Source organism: Nelumbo lutea, chromosome 7, assembly GCF_056320005.1.
Source record: "Nelumbo lutea isolate HS-2025 chromosome 7, American lotus-T2T, whole genome shotgun sequence".
Lineage (NCBI taxonomy): Eukaryota > Viridiplantae > Streptophyta > Magnoliopsida > Proteales > Nelumbonaceae > Nelumbo > Nelumbo lutea.
In genome coordinates this window covers 28,708,134-28,724,225 of record NC_142690.1, presented here as the reverse complement: position 1 = coordinate 28,724,225, position 16,092 = coordinate 28,708,134, and the positions used below count along the sequence as shown (strand labels likewise).

General features: G+C 34.4%; 1 protein-coding gene across 1 annotated transcript in view; it reads left to right on the top strand.

Moving 5' to 3' along the window:
• The window catches only part of LOC148845892 (beta-hexosaminidase 3-like), a 59,161-nt gene that overhangs the window by 11,945 nt on the left and 31,124 nt on the right, over positions 1-16,092 (top strand). The window contains exons 4-10 of the mRNA XM_088955144.1: positions 638-673; positions 783-894; positions 4,765-4,835; positions 6,229-6,359; positions 6,453-6,518; positions 11,595-11,695; positions 11,771-11,830. Coding sequence (XP_088811270.1) covers positions 638-673; positions 783-894; positions 4,765-4,835; positions 6,229-6,359; positions 6,453-6,518; positions 11,595-11,695; positions 11,771-11,830 — 577 coding nt within the window. The remainder of the gene's footprint in view (positions 1-637; positions 674-782; positions 895-4,764; positions 4,836-6,228; positions 6,360-6,452; positions 6,519-11,594; positions 11,696-11,770; positions 11,831-16,092) is intronic.

The following is a 16,092-nucleotide window of genomic DNA, read 5'->3' as shown; positions in this document are numbered from 1 at the left end:
ATATTATACATAATATGCTAGAGAGTTAGACAGTTATTATATATATAGATAGATAGAAATTGGTTTATGGTTTAGTCTGATTTACGAAATTTGCAATCGGACAGAAATCATAAACCAAATTTTAAAATCTTTCCAAACCAAATTAGACCGTTTTTAAGTCCAAACCGTTTCCAAATCAAACTATCAATTTTAATTTGGTTCGGTCTGGACCATATAATAAATACCCTTGAATCCAAGGTTTTTAAAACTGAATCAGACAACGAGCCAATCAGGGGTTCGGTTCCCAGATCAAATGGTCCGAACATTCGAACCAAACAGAAGGCCCGTTCTGACAAAAAATAAAAACCAGCCAAACCGTTGAACAATTTGATGGCCCGGGTCAGCAATTTACTGACCAAATCAATGTTTTGGGGAAATAATGGTTCTGGGGTAAAACGAAACCAATTACCTAACCAATTCCTAGTTTTTCCAGTCCGACTGTCCCGTCCGGTCCGGTTTTAAAAACCATGCTTAAATCAGTATGTTTTTCTTTCTTTTCGTTGGCCTGACTATTCTTTTATAGTTTATAGCATTTCATTTTCCTTTTCCCCTATTTCCTGGAGAATTCATTTTTTTTTTTTTCTGAATGGAAATATAGGCACAGACAGTTTATGGTGCTTTGCATGGACTGCAGGTTGGTTCCTACCCCTCTTGTTTCTACGATTATTCATTTAGTACTCATATCCAAGATGCGTCCAATCTTATATATTTTCTGCTTTTACTTTTTGGATCAACTCTTGCAGACTTTTAGCCAATTGTGCCATTTAAATCTTGAAACCAGAATAATTGAAGTCCGTCCGACTCCATGTACCATTGAAGATCAGCCAAGGTTCTCTTACCGAGGGCTCCTAATTGGTGAGATTCCCTTTGGTTATGTTTGGTTTGAAGGAAAATCTAGAGAAATGAAGGAATAGGTAGGAAAACTTATATAAGATTTGTAAAGGTTTTTTTACCTTTCCCTACTTTTTCCCTTCAAACCAGTGCATATTCATATTTAAATTGATTCCTTATATTTTCCCCTGAAGCATCCCAATAGTAGGTACATTTTTACCAATTTATAGTTTTTTATATGAGCTTGGACCTAACCTTTTTTATTGTCTTTTCATATTATATTTGTGTTTAAAATTTCATTTTCATTTGTTAACTAGTTTAGCAAGTATTTTCTTACGATATGAAAATTTTGTTTTTTCTTGTTATAGACTTCTAGTAGGCAACTCTAACTCTAACATCTATATATTTGTCTTAGGTGGTAAATTTTAATGTATGTTGTATAAACCTATCCACAGGCCGGGGTCGGTCCGTGGTTTACAAATTTTTCAGGCCCAAGTCCAAGCCCAATCCCAAACCCAAAGCTCGATTTGAATTGGAAGTAAAAGTAAATGTTACTAATATATGAATAATATAATATTACTAATATATATTTTATTGTATATAATATTATTGGACAGGACTCGGGCTCGGGCTCAGGCCAAGATTATTTAAGAAGTCCAAGCCCCATCTGAAAAAGAAATGGGCCTGATACAGCCCAAGCCCATAGGCCTCAAAACATACTCCAAGCCCATAAATAACAGGGAGGGCTGGGCAAGGCCATTGGACTACTCATGGCCTGCTGTGATTCTCATGACCCCTAGAGTCATTATAGGCTCCATTGAAATGATTTTAAGTATTCTCTCTCTTCTTTTTCCTTCTATCTGTTCTAATTCTATAAATAGAATCAACATTCCAAATACTTTTCATTAAAGAGTTGCTTTAATGTCCCTAAAGCTGTGTTTGATTTGAAAGAAAAAATAAGGAAAAGGTAGTGAAACCATGTACAATTGCCTTTAACCAAATGTAGACTAAAAGTAAAACAAATCAAGTCTTGAGAGATAAATTGCAGATTAGTACCCTATACTTTAGGGGTGGTCTAACTTTAGTATGTAAACTTTGAAAAGTGCCATAAACCAACATCGCAATGGATAACAAAATTACCAAGCTGCTCTTTACTGTCATGAACAATCAAATGCCTTGACACAACCACCGATACACTGTCATCACAATGTATCGGTGCTTTTTTATATGTTTTATTTCTTTTTTTTTTTTTCAAAATCAGTTCAGAGGGGTCGGTTTAAGTCCTGGATACCCTCTGAACCCTGGTCTGACCCGATACAACCCTTGTAGGGGCGTATCAGGAAGTCATCGACACGATATGTATCAGCCAATACGGGCCGATACATGTCGATTACTTTAAACCTTGCTCCTATCTCTCTCTCACAGCTCTTGATGGTGTTCTATTCTCTGTGAGTTGCCATTGTTAAACGTTTGAAGCTTTTTATCTAACATCATCCTTTGAGGTATGACATAAAGCCTGTTCACACATGAGTGACATGACCTCTTCTAGCTTCAACCGTGCTGCTCATCTATTTTGAGATGATCGTTTCATCTGTCGGTTCTCAGAATAGTCGAGGAAGACCAATGAAAGGCCTTTGTTTCCCAATATTTTACTACTACATCATTCTCTGATCTGGTATATGACTCCATTGCAGCTTATGATACTCTCTTACCCGTTTCAATCCATCAGTGGTTTTAGCCACACAACACATTAGTTTCCTTTGGGGAAATCTTTGAATTAGGCTTCTTCAGTCTAAGAACAGATGTGGGAATATAATATGGTACAAGAATATCCCAATTCAAACAGTTATTTGGGTTGCATACAGAGACAATCCTCTCATGGATAGATTCATTTGGAGTACTTTTTAAGGATGAGCAATAATGGAAATCTGTTTCTTCTCGACCCAACAGGGAACGTTATCTGGTTTTTGAATTCTTCAAGAGTAGTCAAGTATCAATAGATACTGGAAATCTTTTTCTGAGAGATGGGACTAGCCATGTTAATCCAGAAAAAAGTTATGTATGGCAGAGCTTCCATCATTTAACTGATGTGTTGTTACCAGGAATGAAAATGAGATGGAAGTTAAAGACCGGTCGAATTGGTATCTGACATTGTGGAAGAATTTGTTTACACCATTCAACCTTAGGAACAATTTTGGGGATGTTTGGTATTGACGTCGTTTATCCAAAAAATGGCGCCACGTTGGTGGCGTTTCCACTTTTTGTTGTCTATTAAGTCGTTTGGTTCAGACATTTTTTGAAAAAAAAAAGGGTAAAAACACTCATGCCTCGTAAATCGCAATCTTCTTGATGAATGAAATGTCAAATTTGACGTTTGCTGCATCGGTGAACCGTTGCTCCCAAAGGCTTTCTGAAGTGGCCTTGATTTGTACCAAGTATATTGCACATTCAAGAAGAATGGTGATGAAAAACGTTTTGAGGAAGAAGGAAACATGGGGAGCTAGGGACAAATGAGCACTCCTAGGGAACTAGGTGCAGGATGCCAACAAAGAAGAATTCTATTCAAACAAAACTTGTTCATTGCAGTCCTACAAGTAGGGGTGTGAATTGGACTGGATTTGCTCCAATCCGATCCAGTCCAATGTGAGTTCATTATAAATGGATCAGGTCCAATCCAGTTTAATGAATTTTTTGGACCATTCTGGACCGGTCCAATTCAATGTCTGGACCATTTAATTTGTTCAGATTCGTTTTGATTTAGATTGGTTTCAAACCAAACCTGGTCCATTGACACCTATATTCTTATCTTATACCAATGGACTAGATATTGGCTTAATCCAACCCAATTCAATATAAATTTATTACAAATGAACCAGATCTAATCCAATTTAATAAATATTTTGGACCAGATTAGTCCAACTCCAATCCAATATGTCTTGTTGGTCCATCCAATTCGTCCAAATTGATTTTGGACTGAACGGGGTCCAATCCAAAACTGGTCCATTGACACCCTTACCCACAAGCAGCTTATTTCCATAGCTTGGCCCACGGCCTTGTGAGACGATAGTCTCGTGGCCTTGCAATTTGGCAGCCATACAGGTTTTGTGACTTTGCGGCCTCATGACTTTGCAGCTTCATGGGATGTGCCATTGCCTATTTGTGCCTCATCTCTGTGTTGTATTGGGCTAGGACCTGTTCCCCTGGGCCTCATGGGTTAAGACCAATGTTCAAAATATCGATACAGATTGATACGTACACTGGTAGGGGTGTATTGGATTGTATAGGGTCTCACTCCCTTATTTTTTTTAATGTTTTTTTAAACCTGATTCAGAAGGTATGATTTAAGGCCTGTCTACCCCCTTATCGGAAAGCCCCCAATACGATATATATCGAGCCGTATATGTATCAAAATTTTGAACCTTCATCTTCTCTTCTCCCCCTGCCTCATGGACTGCATCACTGGCCATTGGTTTACTTGATTATTTTAGTGTTTTGTGATTTCATGTAAACTCTATTCTTTGATACCACTAGTTTTTCCCTTACATTTTGGTGCATAAAATAAGTGTATTTTTTAAGGGTTTTAAGTTTAATTTGGTTTATGTGAGTTTGATCTGCTAACATTTTTCTATTTCTATTATCTTTCCAATTTTCTTCCTTAACTCTTTCTTTTAGGGGTGGGTGGGAAATGATCCACAAAATAAAGTCTTTGAGAAATGAATTTCAAGTGCATGGGGTCTTTTTTTCCTAATCTTTTTCCTTGTAGAAAATTCCTTTGAAATGTAGGATAATTCATGTAGCGATACTTCCAACCATCATTTGATGTTAATCGATTTTCTTTTCTTTTCTTTTTTTTAATTCTTTCTTTTCCATTACTTACAACTCATTGAAATGCAGATACCTCTCGACACTATCTGCCTTTGCGGACGATAAAGAGTGTCATTGATGCTATGGCCTACTCAAAGTTGGTATGTAATGCAGAATATGGAACAATAACTTTTGGGTTCAACTTCCAAAACTGGTTATATTTACAAAGTTGGTACCAAGGATCAAAATTTCAACAAGTATCGTATTGGAGCCTTCCCGATACGCCCTTATACGGGTATTTCGGGTCAACGAGTGGTTTAGAGGGTAGATCGGCCTTAAGCTGCCCCTCTGAATTAGTTTCAAAAAAAAAAACATAAAAACAATACCCATACAGGCCGATGATATTTTGAACCTTGATTGGTAGATGATATGTTGTATCCTGCACACATTTTTTGTGTATCTTATTAAACAGTTGATAAAATAGTCCATCTTGTGGAGCTGAATAATTCTTTCATTCCAAACCTAAGATGGTGCAGTTATGTTGTTCAGACTCCATTCTCTAGAGGATATCTCAAGAATTTCTGAATTTGTCCCATGATATTTCATTGTTTTCTTGCAATTGGCATAGAGCTTCTTTACTTGTATAGCATTTAGCTTGTTCCATTCAAAACCAGTTTAATTTGGCACCCTACTGCACAGAGTGACAGACAATTTGAATTTAAGGGGTATCTTGATGAACTTGAAATTAATTGATATAGGGGGAAGATAATCTTCTACAAGCTGTTAATTAATTAATCCAGACAACCCAAAAGGTTCCAAAAGAAATTCAAAAACCTGTTTGGTTTAAGATTTAATAATATCCCCCTACAACATATTATTATCATTGTATGACCTTTCCCCTAATTCAAGAACTAAAGACTCCAAAAACCATAATCTGAAGAACTTTCTACACATTAAAAATACCTTCAAATAGTCTAAAAATAAATTTCATGGCCCAGTTAGTTTTTTTTATGGACACTCCTAAATGGTTTAGGGGTGTCAATTGGATTGGATTTCCAATCCAATCCAGTCCAATGTGAGTCCATTATAAATGGAGCAGGTCCAATCCAATCCAATGAACGTTTTGGACCAATTTGGACTGGTCCAATTCAATGCTTAGACCGCATCCAATTTGTTCAAATTCATTTTGATTTACATTGGTACCAATCCAAACTCGGTCCATTGACACATATATTCTTATCTTATATTAATGGACCAGATATTGACTTAATCCACCAATCCAATATAAATTTGTTACAGACAGACCAGGTCCAATCTAATCTAATAAATATTTTAGACCGGATTGGTCCAATCCAATGTGTCTTATTGGTCCTTCCAATCCGTCCAAATTGATTTTGAACTGGACGGGTCCAATCCAAAACCAGTCCATTAACACCCTTATGTGTTGGGCATGAATTGGATTCTATACTCCTTGTATTTTTATTCATAACTTTAGTTAGTCTTGTATGATGGTACCCTAAATTTAACTTTGCCTTCTTATTTGATTTTACACAGAATGTGCTACATTGGCACATTGTGGATTCACAATCATTCCCCTTGGAAATACCATCATTTCCAAAATTGTGGAATGGCGCTTATTCAGCTTCTGAACGATATACTATGGTTGATGCAGCTGAAATTGTGCGGTAGTGGTTTGATTCCTTGTGTATATTATTTTACTTTTCTTTGTCTCTTGTAACATTTGTTTCTGAGATCATATATGATCACTAATTCTGCAGTTATGCTCAAAGAAGAGGAATCAATGTATTGGCTGAATTTGATGTACCAGGGCATGCTATGTCATGGTAGTTATGATCTTAACTTATTTCCCTCTTAGAATTATGATTTCTGATTTAATGTTTAATAGTCATCTTTACTGGTTTAACAGATATAGGTTTCATTTTTCTAAGTAAACAGAAGGAATAAGCTACTTACTATATAATCCAAGAATCATTGTAGGGTTGGGGATTGAAGAATCGATATAGATTGTGTGGTTCTATATACAAGAAATTTGAGAAGAAACTGAAAAGCAAAAAATATAAAGTTGGTCTAGTCCTATGAGCTTGGGGGAACCCAGTTTTTGTTTTAATTCTGCTATCATGCTAAACACTGATTTAAAGTATAGTCTGGTATTGAATTGCAAGTTCAGTACTTTCAATGAGATTCTAATATCAATGCCATTATTTCTATTGTTTCAAGTCTAGAGTGCTTTGAGGTTGTATCTCTGCAATTTCTGATGGCTATTTACCTTAATCCCCTGAAGGTGTTTTCCCTTTGTGTATGTATATATCTATATTATACTTAGAAAATGATGGTCAGCGCTCTCAAGGAATGGTTCAACCTAAAAGCTTAAGATGTTAGGTGAGTTTCCTAAATAGATTTTTATTTTCTAATACATCCTTTCACGTGAAAGCCACTTGAACTTGAAGTGTGGACAAGCATAGGCTCACTGATATCTTGTGCTGAAATTTAATTAATTATAATGGGGTGACAAGAATCGAACACTAGACCATTTGGTCAAAGAGGCTCTTATACCATCTCAAGAAACCACTCAACAGCTTAAACTCCTGAATACACTCTCTCCTGACTGTTGTGCTTTTGCCAATTTTTTGTTCCTTAAGAAATAGAAAAAGAAAACTATGACATAGATGCAATGAGGTTTGTAAACGTAGGGAAAGGAAGAAAAAGGTAGGGAAAGGAAGGGAAATGTAGAGAAACCAATACAAGGTTTGTAAAGGTTTCCTTACCTTTCCCTACTTTTTTCTTCAAACCAAACATAACCTAAGTGTCTCATTTACCTTAGAAGGTGAAATGTGGTGTGCCCATTAAAAGATTTTAAAATGTTTGTCAAACTTTGTAAACGTTGTGTCCATTAATTAAAAAACTTTGTCAAATTTTAAAACTTCTATAAATTTCTTCTCAATCTTATCTTGATCAGCTAGTCCATTAATTAATTAACACATATTAGACATTGTAACTGGGGAATCAAATGGAATGAGTTGACCCAAGATCCTATCTTATATCCATATTTAGTTGATTTCTTTTGATAAAGCAACCAAATCCAAATAATTTGTTAGTTATGGATTTGGGTGTGTGACCCATTCAAATCCTAACATCAATCTAAAATATAATATTTACTTATTTACTCACATACTATAAGATTTTGATTATATTTAAACTCAATTGAGTAAAAGTAGGTTGGATTATATTTGGAAATGACTAAATATAATCATCAGCGCATTCCACTCTTTATGGTCCTCTCAAAACTTTCCCACTTTCCCACTTTTTTGTTTTTTTTTTTTTTTTACTAAGATGCCATATATGTCCTATCCACCTTGAACCATATTTTGTGCCCACTTGGGTCAACAATTCCACTTCTTTAAATCAACTCAATTCAATTTCTTATGTTAAATAGGAAACTAATTCATCTCCCCTACTCATTCTAATAATTGTTGTTTGTATTCAGTAGGGGTGTCAATTGGACTGGATTTGGCCCAATCCGGTCCAGTCCAATGTGAGTCCATTACAAATGGACCTGGTCCAATCCAGTCCAATGAATATTTTGGACCATTTTGGACCGGTCCAGAGACTGTCCAATCTGTTCAAATTTCTGTTAACTTAGATTGGTTTCAACTCAAACCTGGTCCATTGACACCTAAGTTCTTATTTTCTATCAATGAACCAGATATTGGCTCAATCCAATATAAATTCATTATGGATAGACCAGGTCCAATCCAATATGTCAAATTGGTCCATCCGGTCTGTCCAGATTCAATGTCTTATTGGTCCATCCAAATGGATTTTGATTTGGATGGAATCCAACCCAAAACCGGTCCTTTGACACCCCTAGTATTCAGAGCTTAGGATAAGTGAGGAGAAGAAAAGTTTAAAGAAAAAAGTGCCAACAGCTTCTTGTCTCCTCCACCCAACCACACTATATTATATATGATTAAGGGAAAATGAGTAAAATTATAAGGATGCCCTTAATAGGGAAGTATAGCAAATATAACAAGAAAAAACAAACCTAGAAGGCCCAGGCCCATAAACACACATGCATATAAGAGGATAAAACTAGGCCAAGAAAATTAACCCTTACAACACTTACCCTCAAGCTGAGTATAGATATAAGATATTTGTCACGTTTGGCTTGCCTAACAGTTCATGGAACCTAGTTCTTGGTAACTCTTTACTAAACACTTTAGCTATTTACCTTCTAGAAGGCATATATAGAATATACAAGTCACCAAATATGATCCTTTCTCAAACAAAGTGTTTAATTATCAATCTCATATGCTTAGTCCTTGTCAAAATAAATAAGATTGTTTTCTATATTCGTTGCGGCCTAATTGTCACAATAAAGTTTGAAAGGTTCAACAGTCCCAATACTCAATTCCTTCACTAGAATCTAAATGCATAACAACTTTGCTACACCATGATCCTAACTCTGTATTTTTCCTTAACACTAGATCTAGCAATCTCTATATCACTAAATTACTTCCTACAAATGTGCAATACCTAGTAGTGGATGCTCTATCACAATGGAGCCACCCAAATTAGCATGAGTATAGGCTTCGTTTTCTATTTTACTATTCTTTTTCAATAACAAGTCTTTTCCTAGACAACTCTATATATATCTAAGATTTACATCAACTGCTTTCATATGAGAAACTTTGGGAGCATGCATAAATTGGCTCACAACATAAACTGAATATGCAATGTCAGGCACATTAAAAGAATAAATCGAGTAGCTTACCTATAAGTCTTTGATACCTTTCTTTGTTAAGATAGATATCCCCATATTTATCCCTCATGAAGCCAATGATTCATCTCCATAGGAGAGTTTGAAAGTTGGCTACCTAACTATCCTATATTTTGCAATAGATCTAATGCATACTTTCTCCCTTAGATCTTGCCATTTCTATTCCATTTTCCCATGTAGAACAAAGTGTGATAGGCATTACTTTGAGTATAGCCTGCACTTTTCATTACATTAGACAACCTTTCAAATCAAGCCCTATGTGATTGTTCCAAGCCATACAAGTTTCTCTTCAATTTGTATACCTTACTTTTCATGTCATATCCAGGAATGGGACCCATAAAGATTTCTCCTTGCAAGTCACCATTAAGGAATACATTTTTCACATCTAATTGATGCAATTTCCATGAACAATTTGCTACCAAGGATTGCAACACTCTTATAGTATTTAATTTTAGAACTAGGGCAAAGGACTATTTGTAATCTATATATAAACTCCTAAGTAAACCCCTTTGCAACCAACCTTACCTTGTACCTTTCCACAGATCCATCTATTTTGTTTTTCATAGTATACACTAATTTACACCCTAGAGTGCTCTTCCTATTTGGTATATCCATAAGCTCCCATATCTTTCCCTGCAATAAAGCTTATATTTCCTTATCCATAACTTTCTCTATTTATGGTTAGCCACAACCTCTAAGTATCTAGAAGGATTAATAACAAAAGACAAGGCAAATGCAAAGAAATTATAAGTAAGGAACAAGTGAGAATAAGAGATAATTTTAGTAATTGAGTGTATATATAAGGTTGAATTGGTTTACGCAATGTAATAGAAACATTTAAATCTGTGTAAAGAGTGCAAGAAGTACTTAGGTCAACAAATGGCAAGACATCCAATGGATGCAGTCTTCAACTACAGATTCCCTATGTCTCTTTCTCCCTTAGACATTAAGCTCTTATAATTCATTATCTTGTATAGTAGTAGGAATATCGGGAGCCCCACTAGAATTAGAAGGGCCAAGAGAAACAATTAGAGGAGGAGAAGATGGAAGAGAAGGAGGAACAAGTACAGAAGGATTAACTAAAGAGAGTTTTGAAGAGGTTTAAATAACGATTGTAATTTACAAAAGGTAATATATTTTGTGACAAATTTTCTTTCTATTTGAGATTAAAAATGTTGTAGCCCTTTTATGTGGGAGGATAACCCAAGACGACACCATGAATAATAATATGTAGGATCCACTTTTAAACATTTTGGGTATTTTAGATAAATAAAGAACACATAACCAATGATATATTTAAGGAAAATTGAATAAAATTACAAGGATACCCCTAATAGGGCATTAGAGCAAACATAACATAAAAAAAAAAAAAAAAAAAACAAATTTAGAAGGCCTAAGCCCATAAACACATGAAACATAAGAGGATAAAATTGGGCTAGGAAAACTAACCCTCAAAACAATTAATGATTATTACACTACTTATAGAAGTTAAACATTATTATCTTTTAATCATTAAATTGATGGTTAGTTGTTTTTACTTAATAGGCTCTTGAATGTGTAAAAATTTATATTAATTATTATTTATTTGCATTTTATAAGAAATATAGTGGATTTTGTAGAGGGGCTTCCATTTATTGAAAGATCGCAAGGGATAATGTATTTTTAAGAAATTGATAGATGATTAATTCTCTATGAATTAAGTTTGAGAACTTATTTATTGGGTATAAATAGTTGATAGATTGTTAGTTCTCTACAAATTTATTGGGTATTAGCTTAGCGAGCATTTTGTGTAATGCATGGGTTGCTATATTTTTAAGAGGTCGTTCCCAATTAAATATGGGCTTTTTTAACAACTATGCATGATTCCCTTCTAATGCATTATAATATGCCTGGGTACCACATGATCCACTTTGAGTTGTACATTTCATATCATTACAAAATTTTTATGGAATCATGCATGCCCAATAAATTAGGGCATTTAGGATGATTTTATTCGCATTATGGGCCTTTAACTATTTTGGGGAACTAGAAATATCCTTTGCTTTCTCTAAATTAATTTTTTTTTATTCTAACTAGAAAATAAAAACCAATTGTCCTAGAAACTAACAGTTTTCATTTATAGGGGAAAAGGCTATCCTTCTCTATGGCCATCACCTAATTGCTCGGAGCCTCTTGATGTTAGTAATGAGTTCACTTTCCAAGTTATAAATGGAATTCTTTCAGGTGATTTTAGTATTCCATTCAGAAGTCTATTCAATATGACTTTGCATCAAAATAATCAATAGATCTATATTTCAGATTTCAAGAGGGTATTCAAGTTTAGATTTATCCACTTGGGTGGTGATGAAGTTAAAACAGGCAAGTTTGATAGTTTATTTATATGTCATATTTTATGACGATGGCTTCTATTATTGTTATCCTCATGCTACTAATTACCCTTGAAGAATCATAATTATCCATCCTTTCTTGCATGTTTTGATATGGTCTTTATGTCATTTGCTCTATATTCTACCTTTGCACTAGATATAGTAAGCATTGATTTTGTTTTACTTCTCCAAGTGACAAGATCTATCCCAAAAAAAAGTACATTACTTTGAGGTAAAATACTAATCAACCACAAAGATAGTCTAGTCACCATTTATATATGCCGTTTTCGCTTAAACAATAACCTTTTTCTGAAGTACCATTAAGTTAACATTAAATATGATTAATAGCTATCAAATGATTAGTCCTACATAATGAATGAATTAGATCAAATCCCTATAGCAGTGCAATTTTGAGGCATTTTATTAATAGGTAGATAAGATTTCTTACAATTTCAGGGCATTTGATTAATGGATAGAAAAGCTTTATTACAAGTCTCTAATTAAAACATATATATTATTTTCTGAGTTGGAAGCTATCTTAAGAATAAGGAGTGAAGAAGAGAGAAAAAGTTATTGAGGAGCCAAAAGAATAGTGGGCAACTACCCATTTCACCATTATAAATAGTGAACATAAAGAGAGAGAAAAAAAACCATGCTGCCCCTAATAACATAAAGTAAAATTAAAAACATAATACATAAACAACACTCCCCCTCAAATTGGGCCATAGATATCAATTATTCCCAACTTGTTACAAAGTCAATATATCGAGGGGCACTATCAACTTTCGTAAGTACATTAGCCAATTGATTTGAAGATGTAATGTAAGAGATACAAATGTCACCCATTTTAACCCTTTCCCTAATGAAATCCTTTTCAACTTTGATAAACTTGGTTCTATCACAAAGAACAAGGTTATGAGAAATGTTGATGGTAGCTTCGTTGTTACAATATAAGGTCATTGGAGTAATCACCGAAAGACCCAACTCAAGAAAAGCACTTTTTACCCACATCTCTACTAATGCATAGGCCATAGCATAGTACTCAACCTCTGCATGAAATCTAACCACCACATATTAACTTAGCTTAGTCAGCATTCGTATAAGTCTCAACTTTCAAGTGCCCATTTGTTAGCAAAGAGGTTACATTTTCCTAGGTGCTTTATGTACCTCAGATCCCCATTTATAGTATCCATATAAGATGAACATGGAATAAGCATGTGTTGACTAGGGACCTCAATGACACAAGAAATGTTAGGCTAAGTCATAGACAAATATACTAGTTGGCCAACTAATCTTTGAAACAATTTGACATTAGTTATTACATCACCTTCATCATCACCAAGCCTATAATTAGGTTCAATTGGGGCATCATATTATTTATACCCTAGCACATTAGTATCTTCTTGCATAGCATTAGACCACTTAGGAGATGTCAGGGCTTCTACATGGGTTTATTAGGAATAAAAACATTGGGAATAATTGAAATGAAGGCCTAATAAGACAAAGACAACAAAATCAAGAGAAGTAAAATGAGATTGGGTATTTTGTAGTACAAGATCTAACACCCTTGTCGTGAGCAATCGGAACATCAAAGTTACTAGAGAGGTCATTGGGATTATGAACAATAACATTACTTAGCTGATTTACCTCCTTAAAGTGGTCAAAAGAAGCAAAATGAGAGATTGGGTATTTTGTAGTACAAGATCTAACACCTTTGCTATGAGCAATAGGAACATCAAGGTTACTAGGAAGGTCATTGGGATTATGAAAAACAACATTACTTGGCAAATTTACCTCCTCAGAGTGGGTTATGTAGTACCACTTTAGGTTCCTCCACACCTATAGGATCATACCAGACCTTCTAGTGGTGTTAATTGTGAAGAAAGGTCTACATGTGTTTAGATGCTAAAAATGGTAATGGAATTTAAACAACCTACTTCTCCTTACTACCACATATTTTCCCTTAAGGAGGGGCAAGGAAGAATGATTAAGACTCAATAAATGTAACATCCAAAGAAACATGATACTTGGAGGAGATAGGATCCTAAAACTTATACCCCCTTTGAGAAGTAGAGTTCCCTAAGAAAACATAAGTAATGGATTTGGGATCAAGTTTACCTAAGGAGATAGGTTATGGACAACAGACATGCATCCAAAGACCCAAAGAGGAATGGAGAAGAGGGGATATTGAGGGAAAAGAAGATAATGAGGGGCCTTGTGTTGAAGATTTTTACTAGGCATGCTACTTATCAAGTATGCAACTGTGAGAATTACATCACTCTAAAATTGTATATGCATCTATAACATCAAACCCCATACAAATTCAAGTGTTTGTTTTTCATTTTTGCAAAACAATTCTATAATTGTCAATTAAGAATCTAGTTAGACCATTTGTAAAGTTCTTTTTTTTTTTGCATCATATGACCAAAAAATTTGAATGTCAACATGGAACTAGGTGTACACCATATGCTAAAAATTTTGAACCACTTGTGGCACCTTTTCATGAGAGAAAATCAAATAGATCTATTTATATTGTTTATAGTCATCAACAAAGTTTATAAAATAACAATAGCCAACATTGGATAACATAGAAGTAGAATCTAACACATTAGAATACACAACATAAAAAGGAAATTTTGATCTTTTATTTCTCATTAAAAAAGAGGTTCTACAATGTTTACTTAACTGATATGTTAGACACTATAAAGATGGCACTGACATAAACTTAAACAAAGGAGGAAAAAGACTCTTTAAGGCTTCAAATGATATATAAGGCAAACAAAAATGCTACAAATGAATTTGATTCTTAATAAAACTATCACTAAGACTTATAAAGACCGCAAAAGGAAAAACCATTGATCCAACAACATCATCCAAGATGTAAAGGTCATCCACCACACAACCCTTACTAATTAACCTCCCCAAATTCAAATCCTAAAAAGAATAAGAAGTATAAGAGAAAGTCACTTACAATTCAAATATTAAGTGAAAATTCTAATTGAGAGGAGGTTGATAGTTAATTTTGGAACATGGGGAATGTGGGTCAACATCATCCCAGAAGGAAGAGAGATAGTTCCTTAACTAACAATGGAAGAGAGATAGTTCAATTGATAGTTAATTTGGCTTACCAATCATGTGATTAGAAGCCCAAGGTCAATGATCCAAGGGTCCCTAGGAAGAGAGGTAGCACAGAGAATAGTAGCTTGGTTACCTGAGATAGCCGCAAATGAAGTGGAGGCATTAGAAGTGTTTCCCTCAAGTTGGTGAAGTGCCTTACCAAATTGTTCAAAGAGAGATCTGATACAACCCCCATTTAATCTATAAATTTGATGAATACAATGGGTATCTAAGAAATCTATTCATCATGACGAACAACATTAGCCAAAATACTCTTTTCTTGCTAGTTACATGGCTTCTTCTGTTAGAAGCTTTTAGGCTTCCCAATCAAGTCCCGATAATGTTCCTTAATGTGTCTCTTCCTTCTACAATGAGTACACTATAGTTTATCCTTGTTGACCCCTTTAGACTTCGTGGGTTGATCACCCTTTTTAACATCACCTTTGGTAGCTAAAACAACATGTTTCTCCCCCTTACTAAGATTCATGGCTTGTCAGCTTGTTTCTTTTAACTAAATAAGAGCATACACTTCTTGTAATCTAGGTAATTCCTTACTACCCAATGTTTGAACCAAGGTTTAAAATTTCACAATGTATTGGCCCGTATCGACCAATACGTATTGTTTTAGAAGAGTTCCAATACACAGAACATATACAATTACATAGTTTCATAGCTTTTCATTCATATCGGACCGGTAGGAGTCCATATCAGCCTTGTATTGGACTGCTTCGGGTATGTATCGACTAATACAATCTTGAAATAGGCCAATATGCATTATGTACCAACCAAATTTAATTTTCCTCTCTTTTTTAAATTCAAATTTAAATTTAATAAATCTCTTCTATTTCTCATTTATTTAAATTTTAATTAAGCCTTTAAATTTGAAACATTATTAAATGATAATATTATTTAATTAAATGCTCATTTGATTTACCTTTAATTAAGGCATTCCATACGTCATTAAATGTTATTTAAGTCAAATAACTTGTGGTAACAAGTTTAAAACCCTAGTCATTTGCTTATGACAACAATTAATTAACCACTATGCCAACCTTAATTACTTATCATAACAACATGTTTTTTCTGCTTAAACTAATATTTCTTACCTTGGTGGATGTTTCCCAACAAATGCTAAAA